Below are 15,169 nucleotides of genomic sequence, written 5' to 3'. Positions count from 1 at the left end.
GGCTCTCGAACAATGACAGCTGCAGAGAGGAACTATGCACAGACGGACCGACAGGCCTTGGCTATAGGTTTTGGCATTAAGAAGTTCCAGAAGTTTATCTATGGCCGTCATTTTCACATTGTGACTGATCATAAGCCTCTGCTGGGGATATTGCACCATGCAAAACCAATGCCCCAAGTTTTGTCACCAAGGATGTTACGATGGTCACTAATGTTCTCTGTCTATGACTATGAATTAGAGTATAGGCCCGCACGAAGCCTCACAAATGCAGATGCCCTTTGTCGACTACCTGCAGCAACAGACACTAGCTTAACTGATAAAAAACTGGGCGAAGTGCGAATGCTGGAGTCAGCGCCAGACATTGCTTGGGACGCCCACAGGATCGCCCAGTGCACACGTAGCGACCCAACCTTAGCTAGAGTTCAAAGTTGGGTCGTGAATGGTTGGCCTCATAGAAAACTGGAGGAGGAATTCAAGCCATTTGTTCGTCGGCAGCACGAAGTTTCAGAGTACCGTGGCTGTCTTCTGTGGGGCTGCAGGGTGGTTGTTCCGAACCAAGCAAGAAGTCATGTTTTAGAGTAGCTGCACAGCACACATCCTGGTATTGTGCGCATGAAAGCTTTGGCGAGGAGCACGGTCTGGTGGCCAGGAATCGACGGAGACATCGAGAAAAACGTCCGAGCTTGTCAGCGCTGCCAAGAGACAAGGCCAGAACCACCACGTGCAAGGCTGCATCCCTGGGAGTATGCAAAGAACCCATGGTCGAGGATCCATATTGACTTTGCAGGCCCATTCCAAGGGACTGTTTTCCTCCTAGTGGTCGACGCGCACTCCAAATGGTTGGAAGTGCTTCCACTGAAATCCATGTCATCGGCAACTATGTGCCGCAAGTTACGTGCATTGTTTGCAGTACATGGTGTTCCGGACACCATCGTGTCGGACAATGGAACAGCATTTTGTTCGGAGGAGTTTCAAGTGTTCATGCGCGACAACCAGATTCGACATGTCCGAGTGGCACCTTACCACCCATCTTCCAATGGTCAGGTTGAACGCATGGTGCAGGAAACAAAGCAGGTTCTGAGACGCATGAATGGTGGAGACATGGACACTAAACTGGCTCGTTTCTTGTTAAGCCAACATGTTCTGCCACACTCAACAACAGGCAAGAGTCCTGCTGAAATGCTGATGGGCAGAAGACTCCACACTGCGCTAGACAAGCTGCACCCAGACCTGCTGGGGGAGATGATGGATAAACAGAAAAAACTCCCTCAGCAAAGCAACCAGAAAGTGCGATACTTTGAGTGTCAAAAGCCCGTGTTCGTCCGAAATTACCTAGAGGGTCCAAGGTGGCTGCCTGGTGTTGTATGCGACATCAGTGGACCTTTGTCGTATAAGGTTCGTACGATAGACGGTCGTCTTTGGAAGCATCATGTCGATCAGATAAGAAGCAGAGAGTGGAACGAATGTTCTGATCAACCTGTAATGGTGTTGCCAAATGAAACCATTGACCAACCACCACAGCCTACAACCCCTCCTGACGATCCTGAGGGACGAACTCAGCCAGCTGAGGTTGTCGACACCGCGGACACCACGGAAGAACCAGTGGCTGAGTCACCCGCATCACCACCTGCCACGCCCTCATCACCCCCTGTCTCAACCCCGGTGTAGCCCACCGAGCAGCGTGGCCGCCCTCAGTGCATCAGACGACGACCTAGCTACCTGAAGGACTACGTTAGCTAGGGGGGGGGGGAAGAGTGTTGTGTTGGCAACCCTGTGTGCTGAAGTGCAGACTGCGGGCAACTGGCACTCCTGTGGCCGGTATGGCGGACAGAGCCTCGCCTAAGCCTTCCTGGCGAAGTTGTGTCACGAACTACATTATGTAACCTTGGTCTGCCGCAAGCTAGCGGCTTGTTAATAAATATATAACAGGCTGTTGAGCCAAAATGGTGGCAGGTTTGTATGTTGGAACGCGGCCACCGCAGCACCGCCAGGTCGGGCGTCCCCCTGGGCGTCTGCACCACCAGGAAGAGCGGAAGAGCCGGCAGGATCCATGTCGGAGGGTTGGAGCTGCGTGTTCTCTTTGGGGTCGCCAAAGCTAGAGTGTACAGAACATTCTAGGTCACTCTACCAAAGCTGTCGGAGCTAATGCGAGGAAGACCCAGCTGATGATGATGATGATGATGATGATGATGATGATGATGATGATGATGAACCTCTATCATGGTTCGTATCCACTGAGGAAGATAGGCCAAGTATTAGGCGGCAGTAGGCTCCGACAGCGTTGCGTTTTTAACTGTTCTTTTTCTTTATATATCGCGCTGCACACGCTGCGCGGCCGGGAGCTAACTTCCTCTCCCTTTACGGGCGCTGCACGCGGAGCGAGGTGTGCCCTGCGGCCGGGGCCCGAGGCAAGGGGCGCTACAAAGCCTTATGACGAACATTCCCTTCGTGTCTTCCTGTGCCTTTCTGAACACTTTAGGGCCTTTATAAGAAACTATGCATTCAAGACACGATGCCTCACACGACTGATGCAGACAGGCGTATCATTCCTGTGAAATGACAAGTGTGAATGTGCCTACCGTGAACTAGTAAGGCTTTTATCAGCCGACCCTATTCTCCGCATTCCTGACTTCTCTCTACCGTTTGTGTTGAACACTGATGCATCGCATCATGAAACTGGGGCAGTGCTCTACCAGAAACTCTTAAACCAACCTGACCACCAAAGGCACCATGTGGTGGGATACTACAGCTATACATTGAAGACTGCAGAAGTGAATTACACCACCACCAAAAAAAAAAAAGCACTGGCCATATTGAAAGCTGTTCAGTATTTGCGAACTTAACTAGGAGGAGCAAAATTCACACTTTTCACTGACCATCAGGCATTGACACACATTGGTACGGCACAATTACGAGGACGCATTGTAATTTCGCAATGTCCTAGTCCGCTGCTCACCGATTGCTCACCGATGCAGATGCCATGTCGAGGTTACTCGTCTCCGAAACAAGCAAACACCCGGAGCAGATAAATTACGTGAAGCTGCAGGAAGGCACAGAAGAAATGAAAGAGTTCGATGGAAAGTACCACATGCCACCGACAATGGCTCTGAAGATCCTTCATCTTTACCATGATACTCCAGAGTCAGGTGGATATGATGGGTTTTGGCGCATATACAACAAACTACTGAAGCGGTTTACATGGCCAAGTATGAAAGAAGACATTAGCAAATACGTACGGGCATGTCGCACATGTCAAGTAAACAAAGTAAACTACAGACAGGCGACAGACATCATGATAATCCCACAGCATTCGCGAGTACCCTTTGAAGTCGTTCACTTGGATTTTGCGGAGCGAAACAAAGCGGGTGAAGGTGTAAGGAAAACGCAAGCGTTTCTACTTTGCATAGACGAATGCGCCAGAATGATTACGGCTAAGGCAGGAAATAAAGACGCCCACACCACCATTGCTCTTCTTCAAGCCAGAATGATTACGGCTAAGGCAGGAAAGAAAGACGCCCACACCATCATTGCTCTTCTTCAAGCCGAATGCTTTAGACACACGAAGACCATTGTGTGTGACAATGGACCTGCCTTCCGTAGTGCTAAATTAGCGAAGTGAACTCTAGATCATGGCATGACTACCAAATTTTGCTCGCCCTACCACCCCGCCGCAAACGGCCTTGTGGAGCGTGCCATCCGAGATGTGAAGCAATTTTTAAGATGTACCCAAAGTTTGCAGGTGGGTAGAAATGCTGCCTAGAGGCTTCTGTGAGGCACCATAACCGTTCATACACAAGTGGCTTGGGTGCAGCCCCCTTTTTGCCGCCTCAGGAGTCATGCCGACACTTCCTGCGGATCGCGAACTGGGTATCGTTGGCAAGCTTCAACTTACCGAAACAAAGAAAAGCGCGCAGGAGGAGGGTATCTACAAACAACGCATGAAGAGAAACTTTGACAGAAGACCAGGGAAAACAAGGGGAATGCGGGAAATGGCGATTCGGCATATGTCGCCTTGAAGAAGACAAGTCCACTTGACGAAACGTTGGCTCCTGCTCTCACCTTGTTCTGGTGTTACTTATCGTTTTGACAGAAGACGCAACAACGAAATATCACACATAGAGGTTAATGACAAGGTCCTAATAAGAAAAGGTGTTGGGATTTCAAATGTGAAACTTCACATACCCTTTCCTGTGGTAAAGACACAGCACGGCATCTTCAAGACAATATGTTATCTGAGAGCCTCTGGTAAAGAGGAATGTGCCTCCATCGGAAATGTTCAAGTACCACACCAGGAGGTGTGAACAAATGGAGCCAGGAAGGGTGAAGCGTGCCGCATTTAGGCCACGAAAGAAGAGGAAGAACAAAGGGGACGAAGGAAGAGGAGGACGAGGAGGGCAGTTTTAGAAAGTGATCCTTATTATACTCGCGGACAACTTTCTGTGGCAATGAAGGGAAAGCTACGGAGGCAAAGCGCTCACAAGTGAGGGTGCTTCTGAAAAGAGTCCCGTGTTTTAATCCACGTTGGTTTATGTTGGCGAAGAGTAAACATAAACAGCTTATTAGCAACAGTTAAATAAGACAGAACACACCACTGAGTGTAAAAGTTTACTCATTTTGCGGCTTTTCCCTTCCGCGTCTGGGCAAACGCGAAATCGTCGCACGTGGAAGTTGCGTCGATTTAGCGTCTGTTCCGAGCAACCAAAAGCACTGTCAAACGCTGCCGGACTACTTGGCGCGGTAACACATGTGCAGCATCCACGCGCCCGTAGCTTTCCCTTCATTGCCACAGAAAGTTGTCCGCGAGTATAGACTCCGATAATTGTTTTCCTTCAATCACCCGATTCTTCGCCAATCCCCCCCCCCCCCCCCCCCTCATATTGGGTACGAGCCACTTTTGAAGGCAAGCAAGCAAGCAGTTTAAGAATAATATGGCGGAAACCATCCGTCAATATTAAGCTATGTGTTTCCTTTAGTTGCGTTTACAAGGAACGCTACAAATATGTACATTTTGCTAGAATTAAAGAGCCAAATGCAACGCGCGAAGCTCGTATTCTGTGACAAGCCGCGAATGTAAGTTACGCGATTTTCTTTCGTGTTGCTGGCTGCTTAGTGCACAGCGGATGCCGACATGACTTTGTAGATTTTCTTGTTCATTCGGTAAGTCACAAATTGAAGGGGCGGGCGCCTACAGCATGGGTAGGCTGTACTAGACAATTCTAGTACACTCTCGTTTACAGCGTGCCCCTACAGCATGCGGCAGTTAGTATGTTGATGTATGCAGGTTCCATGTGCAAATCGGTGCAAAACTAAATTAAGGAAGTTTAATAGATCGCGTGCCAACATGGGTACATCAGAGCATGACAGAAAAAAAAAAAAAGCAGGGATGCGCCGTGATTTTTAGCGAAATAGGGGCCCAAAATGGCTACCCACCAAATTTGGCGGTAAATAGCGGTCGAAATTTTGGTGTTGTCACCACCCTAAACAGAGCTTTGCATGTAGGTTTCCTAGTTTTTAAGACTTTCTTTGCCAACGTAAAATTATAATTCCTACTTAAATCGCGTACAACGTGCTGGATTCTATTATTATAAATTATGGCCATTTCACTTCCATCAACGTCTCACAATCCAAGCTCTCATAATATTATATCAAACACCATGCATCTATATAATAGTACATTCGACTGATCGATTTCGAGCACTCTAGTGGTGCGAATTGCATTCGGCAGGTTCAAATCAAGCGCTCGGAACCACCACCGTGATCGTAACACTATAGAGGTTAGAAAGGTTCTTCGCTCATAGTGGCGCGCTCCATGCTCCCACCTTCAATCTGGAAGCGCGACCTACTAGATCCGATAGAAACTCGATCGCGTGGGTTCTCCGATTGCGCTGGGAGCAGCAGGGAGAAAATATGTTGTTCGAATGGAGCACGTTCGAATGGAGCAGGCTTTCTCTGGCTCCAATCTCGAGAGGGCTCCGCAATGCTGCAAAGTGGATCCCGGCAGATAAGAAAACAGTCAAAGTTTATAGCTGCCTCCGAGATTACTAAATAATTTGTAATCTCGAAGCCTATGCTTTGGTGGCTTGAGCTGGACCAGTTGTGCTTCAGTGTATTGAGAACTGTCGCTACTCGCCGTCAGAAAAGTAGCTGCGATGGGCAGAAAAGACGAGCTCTTACTGGGATTGAATTGAAAAGCTTACTTCAAAATCTTTGTGCGATCATTAATACGAGTACGCAGTCCTTATGACATGACGTCACACTTTCATGATTGCCATGATGATGGCACTTGTGTACGCAGTCAGAAGTCAAATCCAATCCGCAGTCGCATGCATCGCTGGTGGAGTGTTGCTCAGCTGTTCGGTGTTTCCAGGTGCTTGGAGGGTTGGTCTCTGTAGAGGTGCAAATCTTTTGTGACACGGGTGGTACCACGATTGAGGGTTCGCTTTCCTGCACCGGTGGGTGTTTTCCGTACGCATGGTGCGCGCAGTTACTTGATACCCGAGCGCCAAACTCTGAGGCCGCGTTGCTTTTGTTTACGTTCTGTCGTAGCAGTGACAAAGGCTTCCAACAGTTGTTCACGGCTTGACCTTGTATGAGGAAGCCAGTTAGCGACCGTCTTGCGTGGCCCGAGGGAAACGCTAGTTGTGTCCAGGCTAGCCATCTGCTAGATATCAGATATGTTGTCGCCGTTCGTGCTTCGCTGCTCGGCCGTCAATGTCAAGGTTGCCACTTTCCTCGCAAGTCATACAGGCGAGCATGTCTTGTAGGTAGACAGAGCTTCATGAATACGGGAGCCTGGTATGCTATTCCAAGCGTAACGTCTGATCAGGGGTCAAGTTCAGAAAACGCGCGCGAAGCACACTGAACGCGAATTCAAGGCAGCTTCATTGAGGTCTGTATCCTGCAGGAATGTCAGGTGCTCCCTGCTAGTGCAGCACACCGCCACGGTACGAACAGCTGAAAGCGCACGACGTGACGCATGTTTGAAGTGATCGTCGAGGTAGCAAAACTGTGCGTGTGATGTCAGCGTTTGTGGTGTCACTGTCTTTGTGTCCCGTTGGATTTCATTCGCACACATTTTACAACTGTAGCAACCAATTAAATCGGCTAACAGCATGAGTTGTTAATACGAGTACAAAATGCATGGCCCGAGACCGCGCCAACAATGTAAGTGAAACGAGAGCGTGCTGACCAATAAATAAACATCGGTTCGTGTAAATAACCGCGATGAAGGACCGCGCGATCGTGCTTATTGGAACTACTACATGCCTTGTTTCGGCACTATTTAGTAGGAAGCTAGAGATTTAGAACAGGATACGTATCGTCCTATTCTGAGCGGCCTGGTCCGTTTCATTTTCCAAGGCAGGAAAAACAAAATGCTAATGTGATGCAGCCAGGCCTCATTTAGACAGACCTTGTGGGCTCCTTATTGCATCCTAATTTGTGCTATCTCAAAGCTACCGTTTTCATGTTTCTAATATCCGAGTCGCACAGGCATGTTTTGAAGGGCCTTGAGTCAAGGGCCTTCGAAACTGCCCAGCTTTGTCAAACTCAATGAAGTTGTGTTAGTACCATATCATTTTTCGACAGCCATCGAGAGCCCACTTGTTCCACATTACAAACGAGTGGTGTGATGGGTCAAAAAAAAAAAAAAAACATAATTTGCAGCAATATTGGCGCATATATAAATTATCATCTTTAGCTTGATGCTGATCATTTCTTGTAAATGTTATGATGCCAAACATTTCTTTTTTTGGGTTCGTTCGAAAATGCAATTACGAGAGGGCACATGACCGCTACTAGAAGGCCTTTGAGACTTCGACAGAGTTACATGAAACTCTGTCAAGTCTATTGACTTTTGACTCAATGGCCATCGAATCTGTGAATCTGCCGACGTACCAGCACCCAATTCTCCATTAAGTCGAAAGACTATCGGTTCGAGGGCCTTTGAAGTGGCCCTTGTGACAGCAGTGTAATCTATCAGCTCGCTTCTTTCTGATTACAGTGACATTCACCTTTATTCTAGTTATTGTAAAGGATATATTACTGACTGCTGACCTTATTGCCGCTTAGATTATGCAACCAGATTGCATATTTCGGTCTGGATTGTTCTTCCTCCTGGCTTTTAGCTGTAGACAGGCTGCAAAACCCATCCACAGCATATGACAGTTCTAATTTCCAACAGCGAGGCACATGTATGAAGGTGCTTTTTGTCTGGAAGTGAACAAAAAATATGGTGTGATTTTCTTAATGCTGCAGACAAAAAAATGACATCTTTTTGGTAAACTTGAACAAAAGTAAAGTAGTGGCAAGTGTATTGTAAAAGTATCGTTCAGCTGGCACGCTCTTATTTTACAACCTGTAGCGGAGTTCAGCGAAGAAGCAAGCAAGAAGGGATGACGATGAGAGTGTACAGACAAGGAAGATGAAGCGCATAAAAGTGCTCAAAATATTCTTTTCAAGCAGGGCTTGTCGAACATGGTGCATGCTTAAAAATACGGTGCAAGAACAGGACTGAGATGACGCAGAAAAACGGGATGGTGCCGAACATTTTATTGCACGGAAGTGTGTTTATATATACACCAGGGGCCAACAGGTGCCTTGTAGGCAGAGCCACATCACGTGCACAAGTAAGCGACACTCATCTAGCTAGAAAAATTGGCTCGATAATTCCAGCCGACATCAGCATAAAAGCTGACAATTTTATTGATGGGTGTCGCTTGCTTCTTCACGTGATGTGATTCTGCCTACACAACACATGTTATCCCCTGGTGTACACATTTGTTCATTTCACATACTTTCAAGGCCCGAAGGCATTACAGAAAGAAGCAAGGGTAGAAAACAAGATGCAGTAAGAATATCAGCTAAAGTGATTCAGCTAAATCAGCTAAATATCAGCTAAAGTAATGCTTTCGTATATTGTAAAGTATGTCGTAAATAAAGTATGAAAAAAAAAAGTACAGTGTCTTCAAGTTGTTTGTGTCGGTGATTAGTGCAACTTATCTGGCGAGGTGATTCCAGTCCATGCTTGTCCTAGGGATGAAGGAGTTGCTGCAAAAGTTTGTATAGCACATTCGGACCCCAACTTTCAGGTTGTGGTTAGTGCGCAATAAAATATTAGATGAGGGACAAAAAGAGTTTCTTATAAGAGGGGTGTGAAATGAAAAACTTTGTGAAAAAAAGGACAGACTGGAACACTTGCGGTGAGACGAAAGAACAGGAAGGTTAAGGGTTCGTTTGATAAATGTAACGCAGCATAGTGAGAATCGTTTGACAAAGTGAAGGATGCAAACCAGGCCCGCAGCCAGGGGGGAGCCCCGAGGCGCCTCCCCCCCCCCCCCCCCGGAACATTGATGGCGGGGGGGGGGGGGGGGTTGAGCAGGGCTCCCGCCACCCTGCTGCGCTAGGAAACTTGTCAATAACTGCTCACCGTGTGAAACAAGACTGAGCAGATCTTTCCGTGCCCATGTCCTACGGCGCTGAGTACATTAGCCGAGCGGACCGCCGTGTAAGCGACCCGGAGCATCACACAAGAGCAGAGGACGCCACACCCGACAGTCAGCACCCGATAAACAGAGAGGGGCGGCTGCACTACCGACTTTGCCACCACTGCGACCCTTTCCCCCCCTCCCCCTCTTCAGCCACCGTTGCCGTGTGTTAGCCGCGGTACCAGCCTTGTACCGCGGTAGACAGCTTTGTAGCACCAGCCGCGGTGGACAGCCTTGTAGCAGCTTCCTCAAAGAATGCGCTTCGGTTTCGCCGACAAGTACAGAAACAAAACATTTTTACCGAAAATAATAACTGAAAAATAGGTGCTTTCCTCAAACATTCGAGGACTTCAGCAAGTGCCCCCAATCATGTGCTCTAAGCAGAAATGTGAACATCTGTGTGTGCAACAGAAGCAAAACATTAGACTCCACTTAAGTTGACATCTGTGAAATGAAATGTAATGCGAAGCATTGGTAGAGAATGGTTATGAATCATACAAGTCTTGTGCAGCAAACGATTGCCGCTTATGTGATGTGTCTGTCCCGTGGGTCTGTCTATGTATACATACACACACATATGTATACAGGGTGTCCCAGCTATCACGCAGCACAATTTAAAAAAGGAGGACCGGTGTTACGCGAAGCAAACCTAGTGCGTATTATTTCCAGTACAGTGGAGTAGCTGTCAGTAATTTTTTCGTTACTGAGATTTAATTAGGTAATTGTAATCAATTATCTAACTTGAGAAGTACTGTCCTAATTATCAAAGTGTCAATGAGAAAATTGTAGAGCAACAGAAAAACCTCCCGATACAGCTTTCCGTTGCTCAATACATGCTACATAAGTGTTTTTCCGAGCGTGAAAGAAGCCCGCGAATACACGCAAAGTGCCTCGAGCGCCCAGTCACGCAGCAATTCTGCATGTATTCGCGGGCTTCTTTCACACTCGGAAAAATACTTATGTAGCACGTATTGAGCAACGGAAAGCTGTATTGGGAGGTTTTTCTGTTGCTCTACAATTTTCTCATTGACACTTTGATAATTAGGACAGTACTTCTCGAGTTAGATAATTGATTACAATTATCTAATTAAATCTCAGTAACGAAAAAATTACTGGCAGCTACTCCACTGTATTGGAAACAATACACACTAGGTTTGCTTCGCGTAACGCCTTTCCTCTTTTTTTAAATCGTGCTGCGTGATAGCTGGGACACCCTGTATATGTATGGCATGAGCATTCTTGAGCATTGTAGGGGCAACCCGAGCAGTGTGAGACCATACTCGAGCGTACCTTTGCACTATTGCCAGTGCAATCTCAAATTTGGAGCAGCGGGGTGCCCGGCCTTTGACGTAAAGCAACTTCCAAGAGGTGCAATGATGTCATGGGTTCAGTTCTACGCACTTTCTTTTGAAGCACAAAGCTTGAAATTTGCCCACCGCGGAGGCTTAGCAGCTATGGTGTTGTGCTGCTGCACGAGGTCGTGGGATTAAGTCCCGGTCACGGCGGCCGCATTTCGATGGGGGGCGAAATCCAAAAATGTCCGTGTCCCGTGCATTGGGGGCACGTTAAAGATCCCCTTGGTGATCAAAATTGCCGGAGTCCCCCACTGTGGCGTGCCTCATAATCAGATCGTGGTTTTGGCACGTAAAACCCCAGAATTCATTCATTCAAAGCTTGAAATTTAGTTTTGGCAGAAGTCGTGTACAGTGACTATCCAGGCCGCGGCTTCCTTCTTTTTACTGGCTGCTTTTTTAGATTGCGCTCTCTTAGGGGTTGGCCCGCGACGACAATTGAGATGCATGACAAAAACTGAGCCGACTTGGAAAAGGATGGTACGCTTTAAAAGGAAGTGTTCTTCACTGCGTGCATGTCGTGGTCTGCTGGTGCAGTGTGCCCTTGTTGCGAGGTGCGGACATGGTGTGACAGTCGAGCGCAATGGACATGCTGGAGCTGAGTGCCGTGGGTGCTCCGCGCGAGTTCCCTGTGCCCAGCTCGTCGTCGGAGAGCAGCCGCAGCTCCAGTGGCGCTTCAATGAGCTGTCGCGTATGCCTGCAGCTGCGCTCAAACTTCTTCTGCGAGGAGTGCATTCGCAATGGAGATTTCACCCGTTCCCAAGTTCTGTGCCCCGAGAGGTAAGACATCGAGCGATCATTTTATTCCGGCTCTTTACACACAATGAGGGTGACGAGAATGAAGCAGTGTCTCAATGCCTGCTAGCAGTACATGCAAGAAATCTGTGCGATACATGCTCATAAATACAACTCAATTAAGCACAATAATAAAGAAAAAAATGCGTAATAATATAATAACAACTTTCATAGAAATGAGCATAATGTTATAATGGTATCCAATCAAGAAGTTGTTCTTCTTTTCCTCGCATAATGAATGCACTCTGAACTTGCTGCCACGAAGTAGGAGAGACACGTACGGTACGATGTGACTTCCGATAGGGTGTCCGGCGGGTACGATTGTATTGGACGCCGAATTGTACCGTGTGTCTCTGACTATAATTGTGATAGCAATCATATGGACACTGCAGGCGCATTTTTGCCGTCGGCGCCGACAATTGTGGCTCAATCTCAGCATTCGAGGGTGGAAAGTGAGGAGGAAACGCACCGTACTTCGTGGCGCACATGGCGGCCGGTGGGAGGGGAGGGAGGGGGGAAGCACAGCAACTGCGCAATGCGCGGCCGCACGTGCCCCATCTTGAAAGTGATCTGCGTCGGGGGTTGAGGAGGCCGTCTAGGTGCGACGGTGGCTTATACCTTTCTACTTGCTCCGTTCTCGCCACACGGTTTGCCCTGAAGCGATGCACTGCACGAAGGTCATTTTGTTCGCTGTTGCTGCCTCGCTTGCTCACGCCATCGTTTTGACGACCAGTGTCCGTGGTCATCGAGTGGGATGTGTTTGTTCGCCTTTGTGCGCTGACACCATGCTTATTGATCTACATAGCTAGCAAATGTTTGGAAGTTTATACGGCCGATAAAACTACTTTCCTCACTTCGTATAGCTGTCTACGCATTTGCTATCACAATCGATGGTTTTCCTTTCGGGCAAAACTGCAACTCTTTAGAGGTGGCCTCGGAGAAAAAAAATCTCTTAAAATTTTACCCCACATAATGAACACCCCCCCCCCCCCAACTTTGTGTATGTTCTTCAGGAAAAAAAGTGCGTTCATTATGCGAATAAATACCCTATTTTCACAATCGCTATAGGAAGCACAGGTGTACATAGCCTGAGCTTGCTGAACCTTAGTGTGTTGTACGTGCCTGTGTGTACTAAATCCTGAGTGTCACTCGACAGGTTTGCTGAAAAGAAGCTGCGGCTTCTGACACTCCAGCGACATAAGGCATCTCTTGAAAAGAGGTGAGGCAGCTCTGTTTGTATTTATTCCTCTATTGCACAAAGCCTTTACAAACATTGTGAAATGTTCACACGGGAAACTACTACGGATCAGAGGATGTGTTAACCATAATGTTGCTAATTTTAAGGGGGACGTGGCAAGGAAAACATTTTTTTTTATGGGACCTAATTGATAAAATTTGGCATGCAGGTGTGATTTCTTATGCTGAAATGATAGCTGAAATCAGTTTGGTGCTTTCTATTATAGTTTTCGAGTTGCAGCACTTGACAGCCTTGATATATTTTATTTATTCATGAAATACTGCAGGCCTTGGAAGGCCAAAGCAGGAGGGCTAATGTACATACAAAATAAAGCAGTAAATGTAGAGTCGATGTACAGTCTGTTTCACACTTAGGGGAAAACTCGGAGCGCCTTGTTTTACTCTAAGTGTGAAACAGACTCTACAACGCAAAAATATTGCGACAAGCACGTTAGAAAAGACAAGTAAAATGTTACATTGTACAAACAATACCACGAAATCATTTTTAGGCAACACACCTTCAGTAGTGCAACAGTATAAGTCGTTAATAAACCAGTAAAACTACAGCTACAATGACAATAACAGGTTCATTAAGCAGCAGGTTCAACAACAAGTTAGTTAAACACAAAGAGTTCAGCCAATTCAACTATATATAGTATGCTCAATCGAGTCAATGCTGGACAGTTGTTCAATGGGCAGACTGTTCCACTCTGTTAGTGTGCAAGGTATTGTGACTCGGGGTCCGGGGCGAGAGACGGAGTCTTGAAGCAGGCGAAGATGAGATGAAAACTTTATACAATATGTACAAATATGTACAGATATAGCAGGAATAGCAGGTAATAGCTGGTAATAGCTGCCATTAGCTGGGGATAGCTGGTCAAAGCAGTAAGAGCTGGTAAGAGCGCACCAGACCGACGGGGCGGCCGGTAGCGACTCTCTCGCTTAACAATGGGCCAGTTCCTCCTTAAATCCCCTTGGCGGCGGCTCCTCGTCGACAGGAGGAAGAGGGGATGGTTGCCGACGTCACTCGCGTCGCATTGTGTCGTCGCGTCCCCCTGGCGACTCGTCGACAGGACCCCGAGGTGGCGATGATGGCCGGGGCTGCTTGCACGTCGGCAGGACACAGATGGGGCAGTTGCCAAGGTCCCCCCGCGCCGTATTGTGTCGTCGCGTCCCCTTGGCGACTCGTTGACCGGATCAAGACGGGGCGGTTGCTGAGGCACCCGCGTCGCATTGTGTCGCCACGTCCCGTTGGCGACTAGTCGGCAGGACCCAGAGGGACGGGTGGCGATGATGGCAGGTGCTATGGCGCAACAAAGGGAAGAAAGAGTATGAATCCTGTTATTGGTGCGAGGGAAGAAAGAGTATCTGAAAACGTTACTTCTGGCACTGTAAAGGTTTAGTGACGCAGCGTGACAATGCCTTGTTCTGCTGGCCGTAAGTGGATGCATGTAAGGCTGGGGAGATAGACAATTTGCCTTGATTAAGTAAAAAAAGAAATTTAAGTCTTTGAGTTTTCCTTCTTAATTGCAATGTCTGAATATTATGTTCAATCATTAGTTTGCTTGGGGAGTCAGTTATCCAATATTTTGAAAAGATAAACCTTAGTTGAATCGTTTCAAGGGCATCAATGTTAGTTTTAGTTGTCGTAGGACAAAGGACGTATAAGCAATTAGTTGAGTTTCAGCGGGAGCTTGTTTTAATTTGTGTCTGAGCAGGCGAAGTTTCTGGAAAGCGGAGTTGCGTAAGTAGGAAATGTGGGACTTCCAGCTGAGGTTATTGGTTAATGTAACTCCTAGATATTTCTATTCACTAACTTCAGTAAGGGGCTGGGATGCAAGGCTGTAGGCAAATCATAGTTTAATAATTTTTTTCGTAATTTTTATGAAGACTATTTTGCTTATGTTGAGTTCCATATTCCAACGAGCACACCAAGACTGAATATTTTGAAGGCTGGATGATTTGGTTTTGAGGGCAGGTAATTTCGGTAAAGAGCAAGCAGTCGTCGGCAAACATTTTAATTTTCACAGGCGGGGAAACAGTGTCAACAATATTATTAATATATATGGTAAATAACAACGGCCCTAAAACACTACCCTGAGGAACACCAGAGGTTACGGGAAGTTCACTAGAAAAGTAAGTTTTGCCTGCGGTTAGTAAATTTCATTTTTTTCCTTGCGATGAATGCGCACCAACTAGCCCAATTCATAGCTCTTTTAATTGTGGTTAGTAAACTTATAAATATACATGGGTAAGTTGAGCAGCTCAAGTTTTTTTATTAGCTTTGAGTGTGTAACGAGG

General features: G+C 47.1%; 1 protein-coding gene across 1 annotated transcript in view; it reads left to right on the top strand.

Moving 5' to 3' along the window:
- The first annotated feature begins 6,308 nt into the window (after window positions 1-6,308).
- The window catches only part of LOC119458639 (beclin 1-associated autophagy-related key regulator-like), a 55,055-nt gene continuing 46,194 nt past the window's right edge, over window positions 6,309-15,169 (top strand). Inside the window, exons 1-3 of the mRNA XM_049671657.1 lie at window positions 6,309-6,452; window positions 11,375-11,617; window positions 12,789-12,851. Coding sequence (XP_049527614.1) covers window positions 11,421-11,617; window positions 12,789-12,851 — 260 coding nt within the window. The 5' untranslated portion in view covers window positions 6,309-6,452; window positions 11,375-11,420. The remainder of the gene's footprint in view (window positions 6,453-11,374; window positions 11,618-12,788; window positions 12,852-15,169) is intronic.

This window comes from Dermacentor silvarum, chromosome 7, assembly GCF_013339745.2.
Source record: "Dermacentor silvarum isolate Dsil-2018 chromosome 7, BIME_Dsil_1.4, whole genome shotgun sequence".
Lineage (NCBI taxonomy): Eukaryota > Metazoa > Arthropoda > Arachnida > Ixodida > Ixodidae > Dermacentor > Dermacentor silvarum.
Note: the sequence above shows the minus strand (reverse complement) of the source record. Positions and strands in the feature narration are given on the sequence as shown.